Source organism: Alosa sapidissima, chromosome 13 (genome assembly GCF_018492685.1).
Source record: "Alosa sapidissima isolate fAloSap1 chromosome 13, fAloSap1.pri, whole genome shotgun sequence".
Taxonomy (NCBI): Eukaryota; Metazoa; Chordata; class Actinopteri; order Clupeiformes; family Clupeidae; genus Alosa; species Alosa sapidissima.
In genome coordinates, this window is record NC_055969.1 from 36,014,434 (window position 1) to 36,029,433 (window position 15,000).

At 49.7% G+C, this 15,000-nt stretch overlaps 1 protein-coding gene across 1 annotated transcript in view; it reads right to left on the bottom strand.

Moving 5' to 3' along the window:
* Positions 1-15,000, bottom strand: part of pappaa (pregnancy-associated plasma protein A, pappalysin 1a) — a 186,877-nt gene that overhangs the window by 62,555 nt on the left and 109,322 nt on the right. Inside the window, exon 15 of the mRNA XM_042058580.1 lies at positions 6,146-6,314. Within this exon, the coding sequence (XP_041914514.1) occupies positions 6,146-6,314 (169 nt within the window). The remainder of the gene's footprint in view (positions 1-6,145; positions 6,315-15,000) is intronic.

Sequence of the window (15,000 nt, forward strand, 5' to 3'; positions counted from 1 at the left end):
TGCCTTCATGCTACATACCCACTAGCCACATGCTAACTCTCCTCACCGTGATGCCTTCATGCTACATACCCACTAGCCACATGCTAACTCTCCTCACCGTGATGCCTTCATGCTAGATACCCACTAGCCACATGCTAACTCTCCTCACCGTGATGCCTTCATGCTAGATACCCACTAGCCACATGCTAACTCTCCTCACCGTGATGCCTTCATGCTAGATACCCACTAGCCACATGCTAACTCTCATCACCGTGATGCCTTCATGCTAGATACCCACTAGCCACATGGTGACAGACTGCAAATCAGATGCCTTCATGCTAGATACCCACTAGCTACATGCTAACTCTCCTCACCGTGATGCCTTCATGCTACATACCCACTAGCCACATGGTCACAGACTGCAAATCAGATGCCTTCATGCTAGATACCCACTAGCCACATGGTGACAGACTGCAAATCAGATGCCTTCATGCTAGATACCCAGTTAGCCACATGCTAACTCTCCTCACTGTGATGCCTTCTTGCTAGATACCTACTAGCCACATGATCACAGACTGCAAATCAGCATTATCTGGAACTGGAGCAAGACTCTTTTTTACATTCACATGCATATACCACTGGTGATTTGCTGTGTTAATTGTAGGCATTACAAATCAGGACTTGAAACAAGAACAAACATCTTTTCTTTTTTTTCTCTGAAGTACAATGGGACTTATTTGTAAAAGACCTTATGTAACAAGATAAAGTCCAGCAAACACTTCACTCCACGCACAATCAACACTTTTATTATTGCAATCTCTAAACAATCTCTAATGTTAGGGCCAAATCTTCTGAAAGTTTACTTTGTTGAAATGTTGGTGTGTCTCTCGCACAGAAATACACAATTGCCCACTAACCCACATAACAAACAAACAAACAAACACACACACACAAACACACAAACACACATGTAAATATGACACACACATACAGTTACTGACAAACTAACACACAGACACACACTCAGGCACAGACAAAGGTTATCCATACAAAACATCTAAACAACAAATACACTGTGAGCCCAAGAGAACAGATCGTCCTGGCGATATCGCCATCTGAGGGCTTCCAGGAACCACCGTGTCACCACTGCCCTATCTAACCATGAAACCGGAGAGGACAGCGCTGGACAGTGCATGCTCCCATACTGGCCATACCCTGCAAAGAGCCTGCAGACGGAGAACAAAGGAGGGGGGGGGGGGGGTATCTGGCTACGCTGTCCTCTCTCTCTCTCTCTCTCTCTCTCTCTCTCAGACCACCGCAGACAAGCGGATCTGTTGTCTGTCCTCTTTTTCTGTCCTCTCTCTCTCTCTCTCTCTCTCTCTTTTCTTTCAGCCAGAGCGCTTCACAGGAGGATGTCTTGCGTTCTCGTCTGGCGGCGGGAGCCCCAGTGAGTGCCGGAGCCCGGGCGGGCCGTCGTACCTGAGCTCTTTATCGCTGGAGCGCCGCCACGGCCCTTGTCTGCCACGGAGTGCTTGCGGCGAGGGCCGAAGCGCTTACAAGATCACAGTGTAACCCGAGGACTCACTTTCTGCGCTTTTTTCTCTCCCCTCTCTCAGAAATGCTTCTCATCCTGGAAAACGCTGACTCAACCAGCGCAACACAAAAAGCGTCCATACACACGATTACCACAAGGAGGCCCGGCCACACTGAGCTACAGCAGCCACACAGACCAGGAGGCCATGTGAGGAGAGAGAAAGAACAGGGAAGAAACGAGAAGAGAAGAGGAGTGGAGAGGAGTGGAGAGGAGAGAAGGGAAGAGGAGGAGAGCAGAGAAGATAAGAGAGGTTTCCACTGCCATTTATTAGATCATTCCTCAACCTATGAAATCAAGACGCACCTCATACAAAGCCCAACACCATGCAAACATACATAAATGCATTCACACATAAAATCCCAATATATCACATGTTGAAAAGCACCCCATCATCCCCCCAACCCCCCACACATCCAGAAACCCCTCAATGTTCTTATCCAGGCTATAATAAGAAAACGACCAGCCACCATCCCCTTAAGAACCTCCACCATCCCCTTAAGATCCTCCACCATCCCCTTAAGATCCTCCACCATCCCCTTAAGATCCTCCACCATCTCCAGCATCCCCTTAAGAACCTCCACCATCCCCTTAAGAACCTCCACCATCTCCACCATCCCCTTAAGAACCTCCACCATCCCCTTAAGAACCTCCACCATCTCCACCATCCCCTTAAGAACCTCCACCATCCCCTTAAGAACCTCCACCATCTCCACCATCCCCTTAAGAACCTCCACCATCCCCTTAAGATCCTCCACCATCCCCTTAAGAACCTCCACCGGGTGGACTGATCCAGTGCCCAACATCCTGCTCTTCCTGCTCTTCCAACAGTCAACTTAGCTGACCCAACAAGACATTCATCAAACATACCTCCCTCCTCCTCCTTCTCACCTGATACATTGGGCCCCCAATAAAAACGTGATGGGAAAAACCAACCACTGGATTAAGGTGTGTCACGTGTCTGTTTGTAGCTATGGCCTCGTGAACCAGCCTCCATTGTAGATCGGCTGTTGGCTTCTCTATTGGGGCCTTATAAAAGGACCTCCAACCTCCTCTGAAGTCCTGCCCAAACACTTCTGGCCACCTGCACGCCCTGACCCCCCTCCGTACCGACTCGACTGGTGGTTCACTTTCACGCCCACATACACACACACACCCTCAGTACCGACTGGTGGTTCACTTTCACACACAGCATGTTGAAAACCCTCTTGCTGATGTCCTGCAAAAGCCAAAGGTCTGAAGATACAAGGGACACTAGAACTCCCTCACACTCCACATTCTGCTCAACAGCAGTGGCAACCAACACTTGTGGAAAGTGATATGTCACTGTGTTATGTCCCAGCCTAACACAGCTTGGGCCTCCAGGGCCTCCCTGCATGTCCCAGGCAACATGGACTGCACCTCCTCAACCACCTTCTCTAGCTGCCGGAGTGATCGAATCCGTGTCCGTTGATGATAGAAGAGAAGAGAAGAGAAGAGAAGAGAAGAGAAGAGAAAAGAGCAGTGCAGTGCAGTGCAGTGCAAGGAGAGGAGAGCAGAACAGAATAGATAATGGGTGTGTTCGAAACGGGTAAAGTTGCTGCCTTTTAAGATATCTAACTGGGGAGCAAGGCAGCAAGTGCGGTTCGAAACTGAAAAAAACTAATTCTGCTGCCTTTTAAGATATCTTAGAATTCCCAAATAACGGTCATTTTTGAAGGCAGCATCGATGCACACTTCATGCTGCCTCCTACCCATAATCCCTTGCGGCAACGTCTGAAACAGCTGTGAAAGGTAAACAAACATGGCGGATGACATCGGTAATGGCTGCTGAATCTGTTTAAAATGTCATTTGTGTGATCTTATTTTGCTTAGATTTGCAGATTACAGATTAGAAATAAACAATTTACTATCTGATTATGCCATTGTTGTAACCATTAATAGTGTCTGGTCTGATATATCTGCCGGCCGTAAAACTAATTTATACCGTTAGCCTGCTAGCTTACGTAAGCTAATTTAGTTTAACGTCAGGCCTTTGCTAACGTCATACCGTAGTGTTAACCAAAGATTCTAGAGTGCTACGCTCATTTTTAAAAGATGCATTTAATCCAAAGTCATGTCTAGTGAGACAGCTCTCTATGTAGGGAGGGAGGCAGTAGGCAGCTGTCTCCCGTTTGGAACACACCCAATGAGAAAATGAGAGGGAAGGATGACAGAGGAGAAGATTGAGATGAGAAGAAGGGATTGAGATGAGAGGAGAGAGGAGATTGAGCTGGGAGGATGGTTAGGTGGAGAGGTGATCGGATCTGATCGAAAAAAGGTAAGAGAACAGAGGGCATTACTGCCCAATGGGTATCACTGGCCAATGGGTATCACAGCCAATGGGTATCACAGCCAATGGGTATCACTGGCCAATGGGTATCACAGCCAATGGGTATCACAGAGGGAGGAGAGGGAGCAAGGGGAGGAGAGGGAGCAAGGGGAGCAAGGGGAGGAGAGGGAGCAGAGGAGAGGGAGGAGAGGGAGCAAGGGGAGGAGAGGGAGGAGAGGGAGCAAGGGGAGCAAGGGGAGCAAGGGGAGGAGAGGGAGCAGAGGAGAGGGAGGAGAGGGAGCAAGGGGAGCAAGGGGAGCAAGGGGAGGAGAGGGAGCAAGGGGAGGAGAGGGAGCAAGGGGAGGAGAGGGAGCAAGGGGAGCAAGGGGAGGAGAGGGAGCAGAGGAGAGGGAGGAGAGGGAGCAAGGGGAGGAGAGGGAGGAGAGGGAGCAAGGGGAGCAAGGGGAGCAAGGGGAGGAGAGGGAGCAAGGGGAGGAGAGGGAGCAAGGGGAGGAGAGGGAGCAAGGGGAGCAAGGGGAGGAGAGGGAGCAGAGGAGAGGGAGGAGAGGGAGCAAGGGGAGGAGAGGGAGGAGAGGGAGCAAGGGGAGGAGAGGGAGGAGAGGGAGCAAGGGGAGCAAGGGGAGCAAGGGGAGGAGAGGGAGCAGAGGAGAGGGAGGAGAGGGAGCAAGGGGAGGAGAGGGAGGAGAGGGAGCAAGGGGAGCAAGGGGAGCAAGGGGAGGAGAGGGAGCAAGGGGAGGAGAGGGAGCAAGGGGAGCAAGGGGAGGAGAGGGAGCAAGGGGAGCAAGGGGAGGAGCAGTGGAGTCAGTGGAGTCAGTGGTGCCGGAGAGGAGAACCGAGCAGAACCATGCTAACAGCCGTGCTAACAGCCGTGCTAACAGCCGTGTTAACAGCCGTGCTAACAGCCGTGCTAACAGCCGTGCTAACAGCCGTGCTAACCGCTTCCATGTTAACCCATGCGCTCACTACAGCAAATCATTTGAGGTGCTGCTATGTTATGTTAATGACCTGTTTCAAAGCTGGTTCCATTTCTGAGTGAGTGAGTGTGTGTGTGTGTGTGTGTGTGTGTGTGTGTGTGAGTCTTCCTCCTGTTAAATCTCTGCCAATTAAGAGTGCAGGCAGAGACAAAGGTGAAAAAGAAAGAGAGAAACAAAGATGTGGAGAGAAAAGAGGAAAAGAGGAACAGAGATTGGGATTGAGGGAAGACAAGAGATTGGGATTGAGGGATTGTTTAGAACATTGATTCCGTCAAACATCTCATGTGGGCTGTCTACGTTTATTTTTACTTAGCTAGATTATAATGAATGATCTGTTACTTAAATAATATTTTTCTATTTAATGTATGTATATTTTAATGTAATGTACTGGTCAATTGTAAGACACTCAGTAGCTCAGACGACCCCATTTGAATTTCAGGGGACCCCGACCCCAAGGTTGGGAAACTATGATTTAATGAAAACATGGCAGTTTTGAGTGTGACAGGCAACTCAGTTTTCCAATGAGCAGCAATACCATGTGCTCATGCAGGAGATCTGTGCATTTGATAATGACAATCTGGAGAGGGCCCTCTTGTCTTCAGCAACAGATCGTATAAGGTTGACAGGAGGTTGTGATATGGTGAGAGTCGTGGTGGCAGTTGCACCAGTTAGGGAAGATGTCCTGAATAGCCTTATGGTGGTCTTCAGACTGGTGGCGTACTAAAACTTTTTCCCCATTACTTCCATAAAAAAATGTCTTGCAGCAAACCGTGCAAATTCAAATCCCTGGCACTTTAATTTTTTACACCATGAACTGTATGGCTTGTTTTCCCCTGTTTCCAACAGCCAAGCCCATCTCTATTTATGTTTTAACTGTTTTGTCTATCTCAGACACGTCAGTGCCTTCCTTTAGCAACAACGCGTCCATGTCGGCTAGTGGCCTTGCCATATAATGGTTAACATGAGACGTACACAAATCATGACGCTAATGTGAGGAAACTGGTTCTGGTACTGGTTATGATTTTGTGCTTCTACACGGAGAGAACCATGCCTACACTTACTATCTCCATCGCACATAGAGCTCACAATGGATCATACCCAAAAAAGTTCAACGGATCGGCCTACCTTACCAGCTGTCTCGACAGTGCCACTATTAGGGCTGTTTGAGTACATGTGTTTGAACAGGACATAGTGAAGATACAGCTGGAACATGCATACACCAACCTCACAATCTCTGCACACGCACACACACACACACACACACACACACACCATCTCTGCCTGGTGTACCTGGCTCTTGATGATGTCATCGTCTCTCTGGATCTGCAGCACGTAGCCGCTGGAGCAGGTGACAGAGCAGCGCGCACCATTGAAGTAGCTGCTACTACTGCACCTCACCTCCGCACTGCGGATCAGAGGCTTCTGGCAGTTGATGGCGTCGCACGAGTAACGGACACAGCTGTGGAGAGAGAGAGGAAGAGAGAGAGAGGTGAGAAAGATGGAGAGATCAACCAATGAGAAAGTGAGACAGTGAGAGAAAGAGAGAGAGGGAGGGAGAGAAGAGGTGAGAGAGGGAGGAAGTGGCTGTGAGAAAAAGGGAGAGAACAAATGTAGATAGATGATGGAGGCGAGAGAGAGAGAGAGGGAAGAGAGGGAAGAGGGAAGTAGAAGTAGAGATGGCAGAAGTAAAGGGGACCACACCACACAGATAAACAGAGAGAGCAAAACAACAAGGGCAAAATAATTCCACTGATCTAGAAAGAGACAGCAGGAGCACAACAAGAGAGAGAGAGAGAGAGGAAGAGAGAGAGAGAGAGAGAGAGGGAGAGAGAGAGAGAGAGATGACTGTGAGAAAGAGAGAGATAGAGAAAGATGACTGAGAGAGCAAGACACAAAAGAGAGAAACAGAGAGAAGAGAAGAGAAGGGCAGACAGTATTGAGAAGTGGAAGGAGGGAGACAGCGGAGGGAGAGAAAAAGATAAAGATAGAAAGGAAAGGCAAACAGAGAGAGTGAATACAGAGAGAAAGTGTGAAAGAGAAAAGACAGAAAGGAAGGAGAGGAGAAGAGGAGAGGAGTGGAGAGGAGGAGAGAAGAAAGGAGGGGAGAAGAGGCAGAGAGGAAGGGAGGAGAGGAGAGGAAGAGAGTATAAGAGGAGAGGAGAAGAGGAGCGGATAGGAGGAGAGGAAGAGAGGAGAGAGAAAAGAGGAGAGGAGAGGAGAAGAGGTGAGGAGAAGAAGAAGATATGAGAGGAAGAGAGGAGAAGGAGAGGAAGAGAGGAGAAGGAGAGGAAGAGAGGAGAAGATAAGGAAGAGATGAGAGGAGGAAAGGAGAGTAGAGAAGGGAAGAAGAGGAGAGGAGGGGAGGAGAGGAGGGGAGAGGAGAAGCTCTATGCATCAGCCAGCCAGGAAGGCCAGTTCTATGTCTGCCCAGTGTCCACACACACACACACACACACACACACCTGAGCACACCTGAGCACACCTGCATTCATCTTCATTATCCTCTATACCATGCGTACTGGGCACAGCACTGGGTTATAAATAGATTGTGCTGTGCCCACCATTTCCATTCTGTTCCTCCAGGCTAGAGAAACCAGCAGCCAGAAGCCAGCAGCACCGTAGCAGGAGGCAGGAGGCAGCATCAGCACCACACATCACACATTAGCACCACACATCAGCACCACATATTAGCACCACACATCAGCACCACACATCAGCATCACACATCAGCACCACACATTACACATCAGCATCACACATCAGCACCACACATCAGCATCACACATCAGCACCACACATCACACATCAGCATCACACATCAGTACCAAACATCAGCATCACACATCAGCACCACACATCAGCATCACACATCAGCATCACACATCAGCACATCCACACATCAGCATAACACATCAGCACCACACATCAGCATCACACATCAGCACCACACATCAGCATCACACATCAGCACATCCACACATCAGCACCACACATTAGCATAACACATCAGCATCACACATCAGCATCACAAATCAGCACCACACATTAGCATAACACATCAGCATCACACATCAGAACCACACATCAGCATCACACATCAGCACCACACATCAGCACCACACATCAGCATCACACATCAGCACATCCACACATCAGCATCACACATCAGCATCACACATCACACATTAGCACCACACATCAGCACCACACATTAGCACCACACATCAGCATCACACATCAGCACCACACATCACACATCAGCATCACACATCAGCACCACACATCAGAATCACACATCAGCACCACACATCAGCACCACACATCACACATCAGCATCACACATCAGCACCACACATTAGCATAACACATCAGCATCACACATCAGCACCACACATCAGCATCACACATCAGCACCACACATCAGCATCACACATCAGCATATCCACACATCAGCATCACACATCAGCATCACACATCAGCATCAGCCCCACACATCAGCATCACACATCAGCACATCCACACATCAGCATCACACATCAGCACCACACATCAGCACATCAGCATCAGCCCCACACATCAGCATCACACATCAGCATCACACATCAGCATCAGCCCCACACATCAGCACATCCACACATCAGCATCAGCCCCACACATCAGCATCACACATCAGCACATCCACACATCAGCATCAGCCCCACACATCAGCATCACACATCAGCACATCCACACATCAGCATCACACATCAGCACCACACATCATCACATCAGCATCAGCCCCACACATCAGCATCACACATCAGCCCCACACATCAGCATCACACATCAGCACATCCACACATCAGCATCACACATCAGCATCAGCCCCACACATCAGCATCACACATTAGCACATCCACACATCAGCATCAGCCCCACACATCAGCATCACACATCAGCACATCCACACATCAGCATAACACATCAGCATCACACATCAGCACCACACATCAGCATCACACATCAGCACCACACATCAGCATCACACATCAGCATATCCACACATCAGCATCACACATCAGCATCACACATCAGCATCAGCCCCACACATCAGCATCACACATCAGCACATCCACACATCAGCATCACACATCAGCACCACACATCAGCACATCAGCATCAGCCCCACACATCAGCACATCCACACATCAGCATCACACATCAGCATCAGCCCCACACATCAGCACATCCACACATCAGCATCAGCCCCACACATCAGCATCACACATCAGCACATCCACACATCAGCATCAGCCCCACACATCAGCATCACACATCAGCACATCCACACATCAGCATCACACATCAGCACCACACATCATCACATCAGCATCAGCCCCACACATCAGCATCACACATCAGCCCCACACATCAGCATCACACATCAGCACATCCACACATCAGCATCACACATCAGCATCAGCCCCACACATCAGCATCACACATCAGCACATCCACACATCAGCATCACACATCAGCACATACACACATCAGCATCAGCCCCACACATCAGCATCACACATCAGCACATCCACACATCAGCATCACACCTCAGCATCAGCCCCACACATCAGCATCACACATCAGCACATCCACACATCAGCACCACACATCAGCACATCCACACATCAGCATCACACATCAGCATCAGCCCCACACATCAGCATCACACATCAGCACATCCACACATCAGCATCACACATCAGCACATCCACACATTAGCATCACACATCAGCATCACACATCAGCATCAGCCCCACACATCAGCATCACACATCAGCACATCCACACATCAGCACCACACATCAGCACATCAGCATCAGCCCCACACATCAGCACATCCACACATCAGCATCACACATCAGCACCACACATCAGTATCACACATCCGCACATCAGCATCAGCCCCACACATCAGCATCACACATTAGCACATCAGCATCAGCCCCACACATCAGCATCACACATCAGCACCACACATCAGCACATCCACACATCAGCATCACACATCAGCATCACACATCAGCATCAGCCCCACACATCAGCATCACACATCAGCACATCCACACATCAGCATCACAAATCAGCACATCCACACATCAGCATCACACATCAGCATCACACATCAGCATCACACATCAGCACATCCACACATCAGCACCACACATCAGCATATCAGCATCAGCCCCACACATCAGCACATCCACACATCAGCATCACACATCAGCACCACACATCAGTATCACACATCAGCACATCAGCATCAGCCCCACACATCAGCATCACACATCAGCACATCAGCATCAGCCCCACACATCAGCACCACACATCAGCACATCCACACATCAGCATCACAAATCAGCATCACACATCAGCATCAGCCCCACACATCAGCACATCCACACATCAGCATCAGCCCCACACATCAGCATCACACATCACACATCAGCATCAGCCCCACACATCAGCATCACACATCAGCACATCCACACATCAGCATCACACATCAGCACCACACATCAGCACATCAGCATCAGCCCCACACATCAGCATCACACATCAGCCCCACACATCAGCATCACACATCAGCACATCCACACATCAGCATCACACATCAGCATCAGCCCCACACATCAGCATCACACATCAGCACATCCACACATCAGCATCAGCCCCACACATCAGCATCACACATCAGTACATCACACATCAGCATCAGCCCCACACATCAACACCACACATCAGCATCAGCCCCACACATCAGCATCACACATCACACATCAGCATCAGCCCCACACATCAGCATCACACATCAGCATCAGCCCCACACATCAGCATCACACATCAGCAAATCCACACATCAGCATCAGCCCCACACATCAGCATCACACATCAGCACATCCACACATCAGCATCACACATCAGCACATCCACACATCAGCATCAGCCCCACACATCAGCATCACACATCAGCACATCCACACATCAGCATCACACATCAGCACCACACATCATCACATCAGCATCAGCCCCACACATCAGCATCACACATCAGCATCAGCCCCACACATCAGCACATCCACACATCAGCATCAGCATCACACATCAGCACATCAGCATCACACATCAGCACATCCACACATCAGCATCACACATCAGCACCACACATCAGCACATCCACACATCAGCATCACACATCAGCATCACACATCAGCATCAGCCCCACACATCAGCACATCCACACATCAGCATCAGCCCCACACATCAGCATCACACATCACATATCAGCATCAGCCCCACACATCAGCATCACACATCACACATCAACATCAGCCCCACACATCAGCATCAGCCCCACACATCAGCACATCAGCATCAGCCCCACACATCAGCATCACACATCAGCATCAGCCCCACACATCAGCATCACACATCAGCACATCAGCATCAGCCCCACACATCAGTATCACACATCACACATCAGCATCAGCCCCACACATCAGAATCACACATCAGCACATCAGCATCAGCATCACACATCAGCATCAGCCCCACACATCAGCATCACACATCACACATCAGCCCCACACATCAGCATCACACATCAGCATCAGCCCCACACATCAGCATCACACATCAGCATCACACATCAGCATCAGCCACACACATCAGCATCACACATCAGCACATCAGCATCAGCCCCACACATCAGTATCACACATCACACATCAGCATCAGCCCCACACATCAGCATCACACATCAGCATCAGCATCACACATCAGCATCAGCCCCACACATCAGCATCAGCCCAACACATCAGCATCACACATCACACATCAGCATCAGCCCCACACATCAGCATCACACATCAGCACATCAGCATCACACATCAGCACATCCACACATCAGCATCAGCACATCAGCATCAGCCCCACACATCAGCATCACACATCAGCATCACACATCACACATCAGCATCACACATCAGCCCCACACATCAGCATTACACATCACACATCAGCATCAGCCCCACACATCACACATCACACATCAGCATCACACATCAGCACCACACATCAGCACATCCACACATCAGCATCACACATCAGCACATCCACACATCAGCATCACACATCAGCACCACACATCAGCATCACACATCAGCACATCAGCATCAGCCCCACACATCAGCATCACACATCACGCATCACACATCACACATCAGCATCACACATCAGCACATCCACACATCAGCATCACACATCAGCATCAGCCCCACACATCAGCATCACACATCAGCACATCCACACATCAGCATCACACATCAGCATCACACATCAGCACATCAGCATCAGCCCCACACATCAGCATCACACATCAGCACATCAGCATCAGCCCCACACATCAGCATCACACATCAGCATCAGCCCAACACATCAGCATCACACATCAGCATCACACATCAGCATCACACATCAGCATCACACATCAGCACCACACATCAGCATCACAGATCAGCACATCAGCATCAGCCCCACACATCAGCACCACACATCAGCACATCCACACATCAGCACACCAACACATCAGCATCACACATCAGCATCAGCCCCACACATCAGCATCACACATCACACATCAGCACATCCACACATCAGCATCAGCCCCACACATCAGCATCAGCCCCACACATCAGCATCACACATCACACATCAGCATCAGCCCCACACATCAGCATCACACATCACACATCAGCATCAGCCCCACACATCACACATCAGCATCAGTCCCACACATCAGCATCACACATCAGCCCCACACATCAGCATCACACATCACACATCAGCATCAGCCCCACACATCAGCATCACACATCACACATCAGCATCACACATCCACACATCAGCATCAGCACATCAGCATCAGCCCCACAAATCAGCATCACACATCACACATCAGCATCACACATCACACATCAGCCCCACACATCAGCATTACACATCACACATCAGCATCAGCCCCACACATCACACATCACACATCAGCATCACACATCAGAATCACACATCAGCACATCAGCATCAGCCCCACACATCAGCATCACACATCACACATCACACATCAGCATCACACATCAGCACATCCACACATCAGCATCACACATCAGCATCACACATCAGCACATCAGCATCAGCCCCACACATCAGCATCACACATCACACATCAGCATCACACATCAGCACATCCACACATCAGCATCACACATCAGCATCACACATCAGCATCAGCCCCACACATCAGCATCACACATCAGCACATCCACACATCAGCATTACACATCAGCATCACACATCAGCACATCAGCATCAGCCCCACACATCAGCATCACACATCAGCACATCAGCATCAGCCCCACACATCAGCATCACACATCAGCATCAGCCCCACACATCAGCATCACACATCAGCATCAGCCCCACACATCAGCATCACACATCAGCATCACACATCAGCATCAGCCCCACACATCAGCATCACACATCAGCACATCCACACATCAGCATCACACATCAGCACCACACATCAGCATCACACATCAGCACATCAGCATCAGCCCCACACATCAGCACCACACATCAGCACATCCACACATCAGCATCACACATCAGCACATCCACACATCAGCATCACACATCAGCACCACACATCAGCATCACACATCAGCACATCAGCATCAGCCCCACACATCAGCATCACACATCACACATCAGCACATCCACACATCAGCATCAGCCCCACACATCAGCATCACACATCAGCACATCAGCATCAGCCCCACACATCAGCATCACACATACCACATCAGCCCCACACATCAGCATCACACATCAGCACATCCACACATCAGCATCACACATCAGCACATCCACACATCAGCATCACACATCAGCACCACACATCAGCATCACACATCAGCATCAGCCCCACACATCAGCATCACACATCACACATCAGCACCACACATCAGCATCACACATCAGCATCAGCCCCACACATCAGCATCACACATCACACATCAACCCCACACATCAGCATCACACATCACACATCAGCATCAGCCCCACACATCAGACCCACACATCAGCATCACACATCAGCATCACACATCACACATCAGCATCACACATCAGCATCAGCCCCACACATCAGCATCACCCACACATCAGCATCAGCCCCACACATCAGCATCACACATCAGCATCACACATCAGCATCAGCCCCACACATCAGCATCACACATCAGCACATCCACACATCAGCATCAGCCCCACACATCAGCATCACACATCACACATCAGCATCACACATCACACATCAGCATCACACATCACACATCAGCATCACGCATCAGCACATCAGCATCACACATCAGCATCAGCCCCACACATCAGCATCACACATCACACATCAGCATCAGCCCCACACATCAGCATCACACATCAGCATCACACATCAGCACATCAGCATCACACATCAGCACATCAGCATCACACATCAGCATCACACATCAGCATCACACATCAGCATCACACATCAGCATCACACATCAGCCCCACACATCAGCCCCACACATCAGCATCACACATCAGCCCCACACATCAGCATCACACATCAGCATCACACATCAGCATCACACATCAGCACATCAGCATCACACATCAACATCACACATCAGCACATCAGCATCACACATCAGCATCACACATCAGCATCAGCACATCAGCATCACACATCAGCATCACACATCAGCCCCACACATCAGCATCACACATCAGCATCACACATCAGCCCCACACATCAGCATCACACATCAGCATCACACATCAGCACATCATCATCACACATCAGCATCACACATCAACATCACACATCAGCATCACACATCACACATCAACATCACACATCAGCACCACACATCACACATCAGCATCACACATCAGCACATCCACACATCAGCATCACACATCAGCACATCAGCATCACACATCAGCATCACACATCAGCATCACACATCAGCACATCAGCATCAGCACATCAGCATCAC